At 38.0% G+C, this 12424-nt stretch overlaps 1 protein-coding gene across 45 annotated transcripts in view; it reads left to right on the top strand.

Annotated features, from left to right (window-relative positions):
• The window catches only part of Nrcam (neuronal cell adhesion molecule), a 265722-nt gene that overhangs the window by 229917 nt on the left and 23381 nt on the right, over window positions 1–12424 (top strand). For all 45 annotated transcript variants that reach the window (XM_078040073.1, XM_078040082.1, XM_078040075.1 and 42 more), the window contains 6 exons: window positions 1102–1203; window positions 7081–7278; window positions 7375–7445; window positions 8459–8684; window positions 9214–9329; window positions 10827–11031. In XM_078040073.1, the coding sequence (XP_077896199.1) occupies window positions 1102–1203; window positions 7081–7278; window positions 7375–7445; window positions 8459–8684; window positions 9214–9329; window positions 10827–11031 (918 nt within the window). The remainder of the gene's footprint in view (window positions 1–1101; window positions 1204–7080; window positions 7279–7374; window positions 7446–8458; window positions 8685–9213; window positions 9330–10826; window positions 11032–12424) is intronic.

Below are 12424 nucleotides of genomic sequence, written 5' to 3' on the forward strand. Positions count from 1 at the left end.
CCACAAGTTAGATTTTATTTCAGTCTATTAAAATTTGCTTTGGAAAATAAATGTTGCTTTGGGGATCCATTTTCAAGAAATTTAAACAGGGAAGAAATGGATATTTAGAACATTTTTTACTTTTATGTCAGAGAAAGCTGACCCACTATTCATTCACAACAGATAAGTCATTAGAAACCCAGAGAGAGGGCACATTAATGTCATGTAAAACTTTTCTGACTCTGGAAAATAGAAATCATTTCCAGAATTTTTTTAAAGGAAATCCTTATCTTTATTCAACACATAAATACAAAAATTCATTTTTGTGGCATAATCATAAATTGACTAGATTTTACATATATTGCTATTTTATATATAAAATGTGTCCTTGGTAGACGTTTACTGCTTTACTACTTATGAGAAAGAATAACCCGTATATTTATATGGCCTCGAGTTCCCCAAGAACCAGAAATACTTCTAGAAGCAAGGTTCAAAAAAGGCCCATGGCAGAGTGTTAACTCTGGATCCCAGAGGCACCATTCAATAAGGCAGCCCTGCTTCTGGGTTACCTTTGTTCAACCGGTGTCCAGTGTCTGAGAGTAAACACACTATGCATGCTGAGGACTACTATTCTTAAGAGTATAAATATTCTTCAGGACCCTCCTCAAGTCTGTCATTCAGCATGTTTCAGAAAGAACATTTGAATCTCCTTTTAACAGTACATCTGTTTGCCTGAATGTGCTTTCCAGCATTTGCTATTCTGTTCCCCGTGTCTTAAAAATTAAGCTTTCACATTACTCTTTATGTTTGTGCTTTTCGTGTTTATTTGAAGATGCACACTGAGAGTGCTGATGAACCTGAGCCGTTTGCTTCCCTGGCTTTGGTTACAAATTACTTCATTCCATTTGAAAAGCAAGCAGCAGAGCTCCTCATGGGTTGTCTTGGCTGGGCCCTGGTGTTCCCAGCACCCTCAGTTGTTTCCATCTCACTTCATTTGCATGCTCATTGACCATCATGTATGCTTTGTCCTTAAGATGTCCCCTCTGAATAGCTAGTGTCATGAATAAAGAAGAACCTCTTAAAAACAGATAGCTAACCATGATGTGTGTGTTTGGTCTACAGATGTGCCAAATCCTCCCTTTGATTTAGAATTGACTAATCAACTCGACAAAAGTGTTCAGCTGTCCTGGACCCCAGGCGATGACAACAACAGCCCCATTACAAGTATGTGGTGTCATTTGCTCTATCGCTGATAAGTTTAGTGGCTGTTTTGGAATCACTTTCTATTATGCAACTGCAGTTCCTCATGACGGTACTTACAGGCATTCTCTGCTTTATTACCAATAGAACTAAAAGATTTATGTATGTTTCTCTTCAGAGGTGGTGTGATTCCTGGTTACAGCTTCTAGTACAGGACACTAATTTCTGAATATATCAATGAAGCAAATACACTGTCATTATTAAGATCTGTAAGAATCACCTTTTTTAATTTTTATTTATTTATTTATTTATTTATTTAGGTACCAGGCATCGAACCCAGGGGCATTTTACCACTGAGCCAGCACTTTCTATTTTTGTTTTGTTTTGTTTTGAGACAGGGTCTTGCAAAGTTCCTTAGGCCTCACTAAGTTGTTGAAGCTGACTTTGAACTTATCTTTTTTCATTGGTTCTTTTTAGTTATACATGACAGTAGAGTCCATTTTAATAAAATTATACATGCATGGAATATATCTTATTCTAATTAGGGCTCTAGTCTTGTGGATATACATGATGGTGGGATTCAGTATGGTATCTTCATATATGTACATAGAAAAGTAATGGGGACGTCGGCCAGCATCTCACTGGGGTGTTCTTTTTCCTTCCTAGGAGGATGTAAGCCACCCTAAAACTTAAAGTCTCAAATAATTAGTGAATAACAAAACACAAATGGCCAGAAATATATTTATAAAAGCAAAGCCCTTGATAAATCTAGTCCACATGGGTGCTGAAACTAGACAAAGAAAAGATGCTCTGGTGGTTTATTTAAAGGGATACATCAAAGGGAGGGATAAGGTTTCAAGCGCAGAGTCTTGCTTCATGATGTCTTGCGGTCAGCAGGTTGATTGACATATTGGCAGATCACACCCATCTCAGGTGCTATGTGGGCTTCAGCAGAGCAGGATAGAAATTCACACTGCCCCTGAGCAATTGACCAGAGAAAATGTCCACTGGTCATTCCCAGACACCAGATGTTTCTATCCACTAGACTCCCATGTGCAGTCACCCACATGCAACCGTTCATGATAGAAAAGTTATATCAGATTCATTTCACTATCTTTCCTATTTCCATCTCACCTTCCTTCCCTTCAGTCCTTTTTTTGTCTAATCCTCTGAAATTCTATTATTCCCCTCCCCTGCTTATGGTGGGCTAGCTTCCACATATCAGAGAAAATGTTCATCTTTTGGTTTGGGGGGATTGGCTTAATTCTCAGCATGCTTAACTTTGAATTTGTGATCCTCCTGCCTCAGCTCCCCAAGTCACTGGGATTACAGGTGTGTGTCACTAGTCCTGAAAATTTCTACTGCAGTAGGAAGATGCATCTTAAGTCCATTATTCAATTTGCCCATTACTTCTGGGAGAAAAAGATAGGAGGAGCAAGTGCCAAAAGGCCCCCTCCAAATGTTAGGAAAATGAGACTCATTGAGTAAAGTCCCTTCAAATCCACAGTTCGTACCAGAACTGGGTATAGACATCAGGTCCATTAACTTCCATATAGGTCCCTTTCTTTCTATGGCTCCCTGCTACAAAGTGGCAGATTCAACAATGTCAGCTCCTCACGTTGATGTCTTAATCCCTGTGAAAAAAGTCAAAAGAGGGACCAGACCGTAAGGATGCGGGAGGAACTTAATAAGTTAGAGTAGAAGTAATCGAGGTTTAATTGTAAAACTGAAGAAATACTACAGAGAGCAGACACAGTCATGGGCCTGAGATATGTGATTGCCTTCAGGTAGAGACTGCAGGAAGTTCTAATACTTTTCTGATGATGATATAAAATTATTCTGAAATAATAAGTGTGTTGATTTATTGCACCTCCAGGCAAAGAAGAATATTCCCAATAAAATCAACCAAATGCTTCTTTTCTCTCTTGTATTTAGTGGTGCCCTTTTTCTCATCTGAGTTTTCAGTGTCTTAGATCAGAACAGGCTGAGTCTCCAGCTAATACAACACATGACTCTGAATTAGCAGGTTAGGATTTTTTTGGAAACTGATTTTGCCTATGATAAACAATACTGTTAGGTTTCAAGGCATTTCTGCTCTTTCCTTCATTCACTCATTCATTCAACGGATGCAAATTGATTGCTAATTACGTGCCAGACATTGTCCTAAACCAAAATAGTCAAAAATCTCTGCCCTTAAGGAGTGCACATTTTTGATGAGGACACACATATGATAAAAATATTACATCATTTTGCATAATGTTACAAATACATGCATATATGTGTACGTACACATATGCACACACACAAGGACAAAGTCACTGCTCAGTTTACCTTCAAGAGAGAACCCATTGCAGGGGATACTTGCTGACAGCCTCCATAAGCTGCACCTTTCTCAAGGATAAGTAATGTTCACAGGAGCCACACGCTCCCAGGGGTGCTCCAGGAACAAGCATAGCAAGGATTCTAGAGCTCAGCCATACCTAATGGATAACCCCTCCAATGGGTAAGCTTTATGATGGGGCTCCTTGTTGACATGGCTGAGATTGTCACAGAGTTATAGTGCATTTGGGCACTCTTCCCACTCACTCTTCTCTCCTTCCTCTCTCCCATTAGTCATCAGACCTGCATTGGTCTGAAGGTCTTTCCTGCCAACTTCTGTCTCCTCTCCCTTTCATCTTCCATGGACATTTCCCTAAACACATTTCTTTCACTTCTGTCTTAACATCTTCTTTCTAAAGAACTCAAACACATAGATATCTATCTATAAACATATGTGTGTGTGCACATGTGTGTGCATGTGTGTGTTTAGACAATCAAAAAACAATCAGGAGAAAGAGATGGGGGTGTCAGTGGTATAATTAGGAATAGGGAGGTCAGGAAAGGCCACACAAAGAAGCTAACACTTAAGTATGTCAATCGGGACAGGAGGAGGAAGTCAGTGAGCACACTCTGAAATAATCTGGGGAAAGAACTTTCCAAGGAAAGCAAAGGGAAAAAACAAAAGCCCTGAGACAGGGACATGTCTATTGGAAAGCCAGTGTGGCTGCAGTGAATGAGCCAGAGGAAGCAAAATAGGAGAGAAGGTCACAGAGTTGAAGAGTTGGGCAGTGAGCAGGAGTGTGAATTGTGCAGGGCCTGGCAAGCCATTGTAAGGTTGGGAAGCCCTCATCATTATAAATAACTCTATTTCATTGAAAATAGTCTATAAAAGAATAAGAGGGGGAATACTGAGATCACGTAGACTGTGGTTTCACTGTGAACTGCAGTGAACTGCTGTGAACTGATATCTCAGCAAATTCACAGGGATGTATTAAACTAATTTCAAAAATTTGATATTTAAAAAATGGTGAAAAGCCAGGTACTGTGGTACATGCCTGTAATCACAACAGCTTGGTCGACTGAGGTCTCACAAGTTCAAGGCCAGCCTCATCAACTTATTGAGGCCCTAAACAGCTTAGCAAGACCTGTCTTCAAATGAAACAATCAAAGGGGCTCAGTAGTAAAGCACCTCTGGTTCAATCTGCAATACCAAAAATTAAAAATAAAAAGTATAGTGATATCTGTCAGGCACCATGTGAAATTAGCTTGAGGTGGTTTACATTTTCAGCATTGTGTTGCTATGTCATATTGTGATGATGTCACATCTCTGGAAAGCATTTTTCTGTGGTAAAAAAGCAAGTGCCATGTGAAAAATCAGTATGGAGTAGGAAATGAAGGTGGTGGTGTCCAATTTGTTTATTAGATTTGGGAAGTTGTGTTTAAATTTTTAAGACATAAATACATATTAAATTGCATGGACCAAATTAGTTAATACATGAAAACATCAAATATTTCTTTTGATCTAAGAAACCTGTGGGAAAAAAATTCTTGAAACACCAAATATATCATAAGCAGAAGAAATTTTGAGAATTACTGAATTAGAAGGTTATGTAATAATTCACATAGGAGAAATGATAGTGGTTTGAAATGATGGTGAGAGGGATGGAGGTGGAGAAATGGTCAGATTTTGGATATACTTTAATAGTACAGCCTAACAGTACTCTTGAAAGTGTGAAAGAAAGAGAGATGCCAACAAACACTCTAAGGTTTTGACTTGAGTTGTCACTACCAGTTGGGGAAGAAGATTGAACTGTTTTGTTCATATCCAGTTTGATGCTATAGTAATAGTAGACACTCAGGTACAGTTGTTGAGTAGGAGATTGGATATTCAATTCTGTGGTTCAGGGGAGAGATCTGGGCTGCAGATATTAATGAAGAAGTCATCCATTGATGAGACTAGAGATCACTGGCAAAGGAACGTAGACTGAAAGCACTCCAGGACCTTAGCTTTAGACCACTGTAACATGTATAGTATTTCACTTTTGTATTTTCAGTTCACATCATGATACCTGGCATATAGTAGGCAATCAATGAATGCCTAAATAAACATTTTTACAAAAGTTAACAGAAACATACTACAAATTTTTAGTAGCTATAGAGGGTTTGAACTGAAAAAGTGCATCTTCCTTCTGCTCCTGGATGCCAGCCTTCTGACAGTACTAATATTATCAGTGTCTATCCTCTGTGAAATTAGCTTGAGGTGGTTTACATTGTCAACATTATGTTTCTATGTCATATTGTGATAATGTCACATCTCTTGAAAGCATTTTCTGTGGAAATGTGAACACATTTATTCAAAATAAATTGATAAAAGAGCAATTTCTGTAAGCGTAAATGTGTTAACTATTTTTAGATTTTCCAAGTTGTCCTGTATAGAAGTTGTACCAATTTACACTTCCCCTGAAGTCTGAGAATGCTTCTTTCCCTCTGAGAGGTGGTACATGTATATCCAAGTGAACATGGCTTTGTGAAATGTTCTTTTATACAAATGGTTGTATTCAGCACACACTCTTTTATACCACACTTGGTTTCACTTAAGACTATGTTTGGAAGTCATTGTTTTAGTACATATGAAGCAACCACACTCATTTATAACATGAAGAATATTCCACTGCATGGATAGACCTACTTGATTTAATCAATGGCCTACTGGTGGATATTTAGCTTGTTTGCAAACAGATAGTTTCAATTGCAAACAATGTTACAATGTGAATTATTTTTCATGCATCTTTGAACAATATGCATGAATATATTTATTCAAAATAAATTGATAGAAGTGCAATTTCTCTAAGAGTATATATGTTAAATATTGTTAAGATTTTCTAAATTGTCCTGTATAGAAGTTGTACCAATTTACACTTCCTGTGAAGTCTGAGAATGGTTCTTTCTCTCTGTGGCAGTCAACAAGATGTGTTAAGCCTTTGATTATTGTTAATATGTTTAGTAAAAAGTGGCACCTTATTGTATTTATTTTAATTCCTTCTATTATGAAAAATTGATCATCTTTTCATATATTTAAACTTTTCCTTGGAGTGTATGGATCAATTCTAAATAGTTTTAACTAAACTAAACTCAGCATGCTAGAGAAAGAATACTAGGTACTATTGAGTGCACTTTGGTATTGAGGGTAATGAAAGAAACCCTAAAATAAAAATATTCTAGTGAATTTTTTTTCAAAGCAAACTAATCCATGTTTGGCTACTCTTTTTTTTTGGTAGGGGAGTACTGGGGATTGAACTCAGGGGTACTAGGCCACTGAACCACATCCCCAGGTCTTTTTTGTATTTTATTTAGAGACAGGGTCTCACTGAGTTGCTTAATGCCTTGCTTTTGCTGAGGTTGGCTTTGAACTCACAACCCTCCTGCCTCGACCTCTCTAGCTGCTGGGATTACAGGCGTGCACCACTGCACTTGGCTTGACTATTCTTGATTGCCCTATTACTTATGGCTACAACTTACCCCTAGGTTGACTGAACTCACTGTCTTGGGTTTGTGGTGTGTGTGTGTATGTGTTATGCCCAGAATTCATCATTGAATACGAAGATGCAATGCATGAGGCAGGGCTGTGGCACCACCAAACTGAAGTTTCTGGAACACAGACCACAGCCCAGCTGAAGCTGTCTCCTTATGTGAACTACTCCTTCCGAGTGATGGCAGTGAACAGCATCGGGAGGAGCCTGCCCAGTGAGGCGTCTGAACAGTATCTGACAAAAGCCACAGGTAGGGTGGACTTCAGGGATATGAAATAGAATACAGAAGTTTCCCACTCTTTGCAAATGACCAAAGCTTACACGTATGTGGCTGCTTAACTTCTAGAACCAGATAAAAATCCCACGGCTGTGGAAGGACTGGGTTCAGAGCCTGATAATTTGGTGATTACATGGAAGGTGAGCTATGAAGCTTTCAACTTTCCTCAATCTTTTTAGAGTGAAAAGAAAAAGTTGTTTTAAAATACTGTCTTCTTCATTAAAATCCAATTTCACACATTCATCTTTATTTAAGAGGCATTATTGTGTAGTAGTTAAAAAGGTTGATCCCTGAAGCCAAAACAAATGAGTGCAAACTCCAGATCTGCTACTTATAGTGTGATCTTAAGCCAGTTGTTGAACATCTGTTAGGCATCTGTATAATGAGAATAACAGTAGAAGCAACTGCATAAGATTAAAGGAATAATATATGTAGAACATGTATAATGCCTAGCACATATATGTATTCAAAAATAGTAGCTACTATTGTCATTATTAAAAGATAACTACCTGGAGCACATGCATCAAGCTATTCCCAGTAGTTGATTTATTAGTAGTAATAGTAATTATGTATTTTTTTGGATTTGAAAAATAACATATTAACTTGTATAGTCCTTAAACCTTAGATACTTACATATACTTATATGTATACAAATGTGTACATACATATATATATATATATATATATATATACACACACACACACACAAATATATATTATTTTAGGATAGTATGACAGGTTAACCTTATTTAATAAACAGGGCAATAGTTCATAAGTTTCAGTCTTCAAATAAAACAGGTAATGATATACTATCACACAAACAGAAATGTATAAAGGAATCTAGAAACTGAAATGTTTTAAGATTTACCCACCCTTGGTTATGCAGCCAGGCTTTGAAAGGTTTTTGTGGTATTTACTGCTTTAAGATAGTAATTTGCAATCTTTGAAATGTTGATCCCAAACAAGTCTTAAATCTCATCACAAATGAAAAAAAAAAAAAAAAAGATAAGAGGTCCTTGGAGAAAATGGTGAATAGCTTGTATTTCAGTGTCTCAATGCTCGCTTTAAGTCTGGGAATTGGATTTGTTGTTCCCATAAAAGGTTATGCAGTCGATCTGTTTTGTAAGCTGAGGTTCTTTGGCTTTTCCCATAGCCCCTGAATGGTTTTGAATCTAATGGGCCAGGCCTTCAGTACAAAGTGAGCTGGCGCCAGAAAGATGGTGATGATGAATGGACATCTGTGGTGGTGGCAAATGTATCCAAATATATTGTCTCCGGCACACCAACCTTTGTCCCATACCTGATAAAAGTTCAGGCCCTGAATGACGTGGGCTTTGCTCCAGAGCCAGCTGTAGTCATGGGACATTCTGGAGAAGACCGTAAGTGTCTCCTACCATTTCCTTTTTACTCTTCCCCAGCCAAAGAAACCTACCAAGGTGTAAACCAAGGCCATTTCCAAAGATGCTTAGGTTTGCAAAGGAGAAAGGTGAAATTATTTTGTTTAATTTCTATGAATTTAAGTTTGCTATGTAAGAAATAGGAGGCTCAGGGCTGGGACTGTCTATACTTCAGTGATAGAGTGCTTGCCTAGCATGTCAAGGTCCTGGCTTTGATTCCCCAAAACCACAGACAACCACACATACACACACACACACACACACACACACACACACACAAAGAAGTTCAGAATGTAAGAAAGGGATTACTTAAAAAAAAATGTTGTTCTCATAAAGATAACCAAAAATTCAACTTTCAATCCTGAACAGTCTTTAGAATAAGATTCTATAGAATCTATAAAATAGGCTGGGACATGTTTCAGATAAAAATTATTAGAGATAGAGACTTTTTTTTGCATGAAATTTAAAATAACACTGATACTTCTACTGCCTGCCCCTATCCTTTTTCTAGTCCCTATGGTGGCTCCCGGGAATGTACATGTGAATGTGGTGAACAGCACCTTGGCAGAGGTGCACTGGGATCCTGTACCTCTGAAAAGTATTCGAGGACACCTACAAGGCTATCGGGTAAGTGATGGGAGACATTTCATGGTCTCCCCTTAGTAACAGGATATTGGCAAATGCCACTTGTCACACACACTGTGTAAAGTTGGAATTATTTGGTTCCTCTCCTCATGAGCTGTTGAACTCAAGAGCTCATTTGTTTATTGCCTCAGGCAAGGCTATAAGACCCCCCCCCGCCCCCCCCCCGCCCCAGCTAGAATTAATACCAAACATCACTCTTCCAAAGAGGGAAAAAAAAAAAGTTGTCACCATTTTTCCAGATAGATGATCCAAATCTAACATTATGACAACTGAACAATGTGTACAAAATGAGGAAAAGTAAATTTTAAAGAACTAGAACATATTGAATTGTACTCATTCCAAATTGTTAGATCCAAATCTAACATTGTGACAACTGAACAATGTGTACAAAATGAGGAAAAGTAAATTTTAAAGAACTAGAACATATTGAATTGTACTCATTCCAAAGTAATATGAACCACATGTATTGAACACACAGTTATCCTGATAATAATTTAGGCATTTTTTAAAATAATTCAGATTATATTTTAAGATCATATAAACCAACTGGGTCATTCTTATGAACATCAACTGTATTTGTTCTTGGGATGCATAGGAAAAAGGATTCATAGAGATTGATAAAGAGCAAAAGAAACACACACACATACACACACACACACACACACACACACACACACACACAAAACCTTTGTTTTGTTAACACTGACACCTAGAGGCCACTTTTATACTGCATTATCTTCGTTTTTCCCCACCTAACATGGGCTAGATTCTGTATTATACATGTCGGCTTATCTTGAAAAACGCCTTTAAATTCCTAAGAAAAATTGAGGAACTTAATAAACAACAATTCTGTTTGCTAGCAAAGTTAACACTTTGTTTACCTATTTCTCCAAAACCTATGTCTATAATTTAATTTTAAAAATAATCATTTTTTTGAGTGATATAGCTTGGCCTAGTAGAAAAGCTCTAAACTTGCAATAGAAGATCCCCTGTGGCTTTGAGACAGTCACTCAGTAACCCAGAAACTCACCTACATTGTAAAAAATAATAAAAGCCTCATTGTGATTTTTAGGGTCAAACTAAATGATTGTACATGAACATGTATTAACTCTGGAAAAATACATAAACATTGGCTAGTAATTTTATTTTTAGAATATTTTATATAATAAAAGACTTAAATCATTTTTATTGTCTATTCATTTGCCTCATGTTCTGGAGAGAACCTTACTAGTCTCATGCTATTTCATTTATTTCACTTATACTCCTGTAACAAAATAGTATGACCCAGCTATTCCTCTTGCCTCAGAATCAATATCCATCAGTTTTGCTACTAATTTTCTTATAAAATGAACTTTAGGAATTTTCTGGGAAAATAAGGTGTTTTTTTGTTTTTTTTTTTTTTTTTTTTTTTTTGTGAGCTCGGGGAATCTTGTTTCCTCCTTTGTTCATCCTTGACTTTTGTTTGTTTTACCATTTCAGATTTACTATTGGAAGGCACAGAGTTCATCCAAAAGAAACAGACGTCACATTGAAAAAAAGATCCTCACCTTCCAAGGCAGCAAGACTCATGGCATGCTGCCTGGGCTGGAGCCCTTCAGCCACTACACACTGAATGTCCGTGTGGTCAATGGAAAAGGAGAGGGCCCAGCCAGTCCTGACAGAGTCTTTACTACTCCAGAAGGAGGTATGGAGGGGGGCATGCCTTTGAGATCCAGGAACATATGGCCTGCCCTGAGAGGTTTTACCTGACAGTTGGGCCTTGGAGTAAAATATGTTCTGGAAGCCAAATGTGGTTTTCCTAGAGATAAGCACAGCACACACAAAAGGTGGTAAAGTCACTCCTATGTGGCCTAAGGATTTGAAGATTTCATATAACTCTGGACATTTTAGAAGGCTCCACAACCCAATATACTGCCCTAAAGGGCTCTCTCCATTTATTTAAAAATTTTCTCCATTGCTTACACTATCTGAAAACTTGCTTATTTGATGATTATTTGGGTTATTAGCTTTCTGACCTGAGGCACATTTTGTGACTTCTCTAAGTGTCAGTAGCCTCATCCAAAAAGCATGAGATCTAAATGTGATACTTAAGAAAAATGTTGAGAAAGGAAATCATTTCTAAGAGTTGTGGTTGACTTCTATAGCTTCTTTCTTAGTGCACTTTCATAATTTATTATGAAGTTGAGCTGAATTAGAAGGTGGAAGTCTTGACCAAATGAGTTGGAAAAATGAAGGAAAAGTCAAAGCCCCTGCAAGTATGGACCACTGCAGGAGAGCAGCAAAGGAAAATCAAATGTATGTGGATGGAGGAGAAGGCAAAAAGAAATTTGGCAAGAAGAGTGTGGGACCCTAGTGGGTGAGGCAGAGAGGGGATCATATACTAAGAAGGAGAGAGATTCAAGAAGGCACTAAAATAGGTTTGATCTATTTTGAATTTTGCATCAAGTCAGACATAATAAGGGGCCAGATAGCTTCCGTGAATACCTTAATCTTTTTGATAAAATCAGTTCTCAAATGCATGCTGTCCTGGCTCCTGGTTGAGGGCTCATGATGTGGCAGCTGCCCAACAGCCTCTGAGTCCCGAGTTCCCATCCCACAATTGCTTGTCCTTGATCTCACTTCCCTTTAGAGAGGCAGTGCTGCTTCCACCCAAGGTTTTCACCACTGAGGCCCCACACTGGTCCTTTGGATGGCTCAGGGGAAGGTGTCATAGAAGAAACAATCAGAGGTTTAAAGGATAAAGAAGAAAGGAAGTGATGTGACTGACACAAAGCTCTGAAATAGTAGAGCTCCTATAGGAAACTACAGATTGCATGGTCATAGTGGTAAGAAAAGGAGGTCAGCAAGGGAGGCCCCACATTGTGCATGGTTTGGGATGCTATGAATATGAAACTGGTCCAGAGGCTCTTAGCCTGTAGACTATAATCTCTCAGGGGGACAATTTCAGCTTATAAGAAGCTCCTTGAGCCTCCTTAAATTGTAGGCAAAATGTATGCATATTTTTCTAGGGAGAGAGTTTCTGGATGTAATCAGATTCTCAAAGTGCTTTGTGATCCCCAAAAGTTAAGAACCACTTA

This window comes from Ictidomys tridecemlineatus, chromosome 2 (assembly GCF_052094955.1).
Source record: "Ictidomys tridecemlineatus isolate mIctTri1 chromosome 2, mIctTri1.hap1, whole genome shotgun sequence".
In the NCBI taxonomy this organism is placed as follows: domain Eukaryota; kingdom Metazoa; phylum Chordata; class Mammalia; order Rodentia; family Sciuridae; genus Ictidomys; species Ictidomys tridecemlineatus.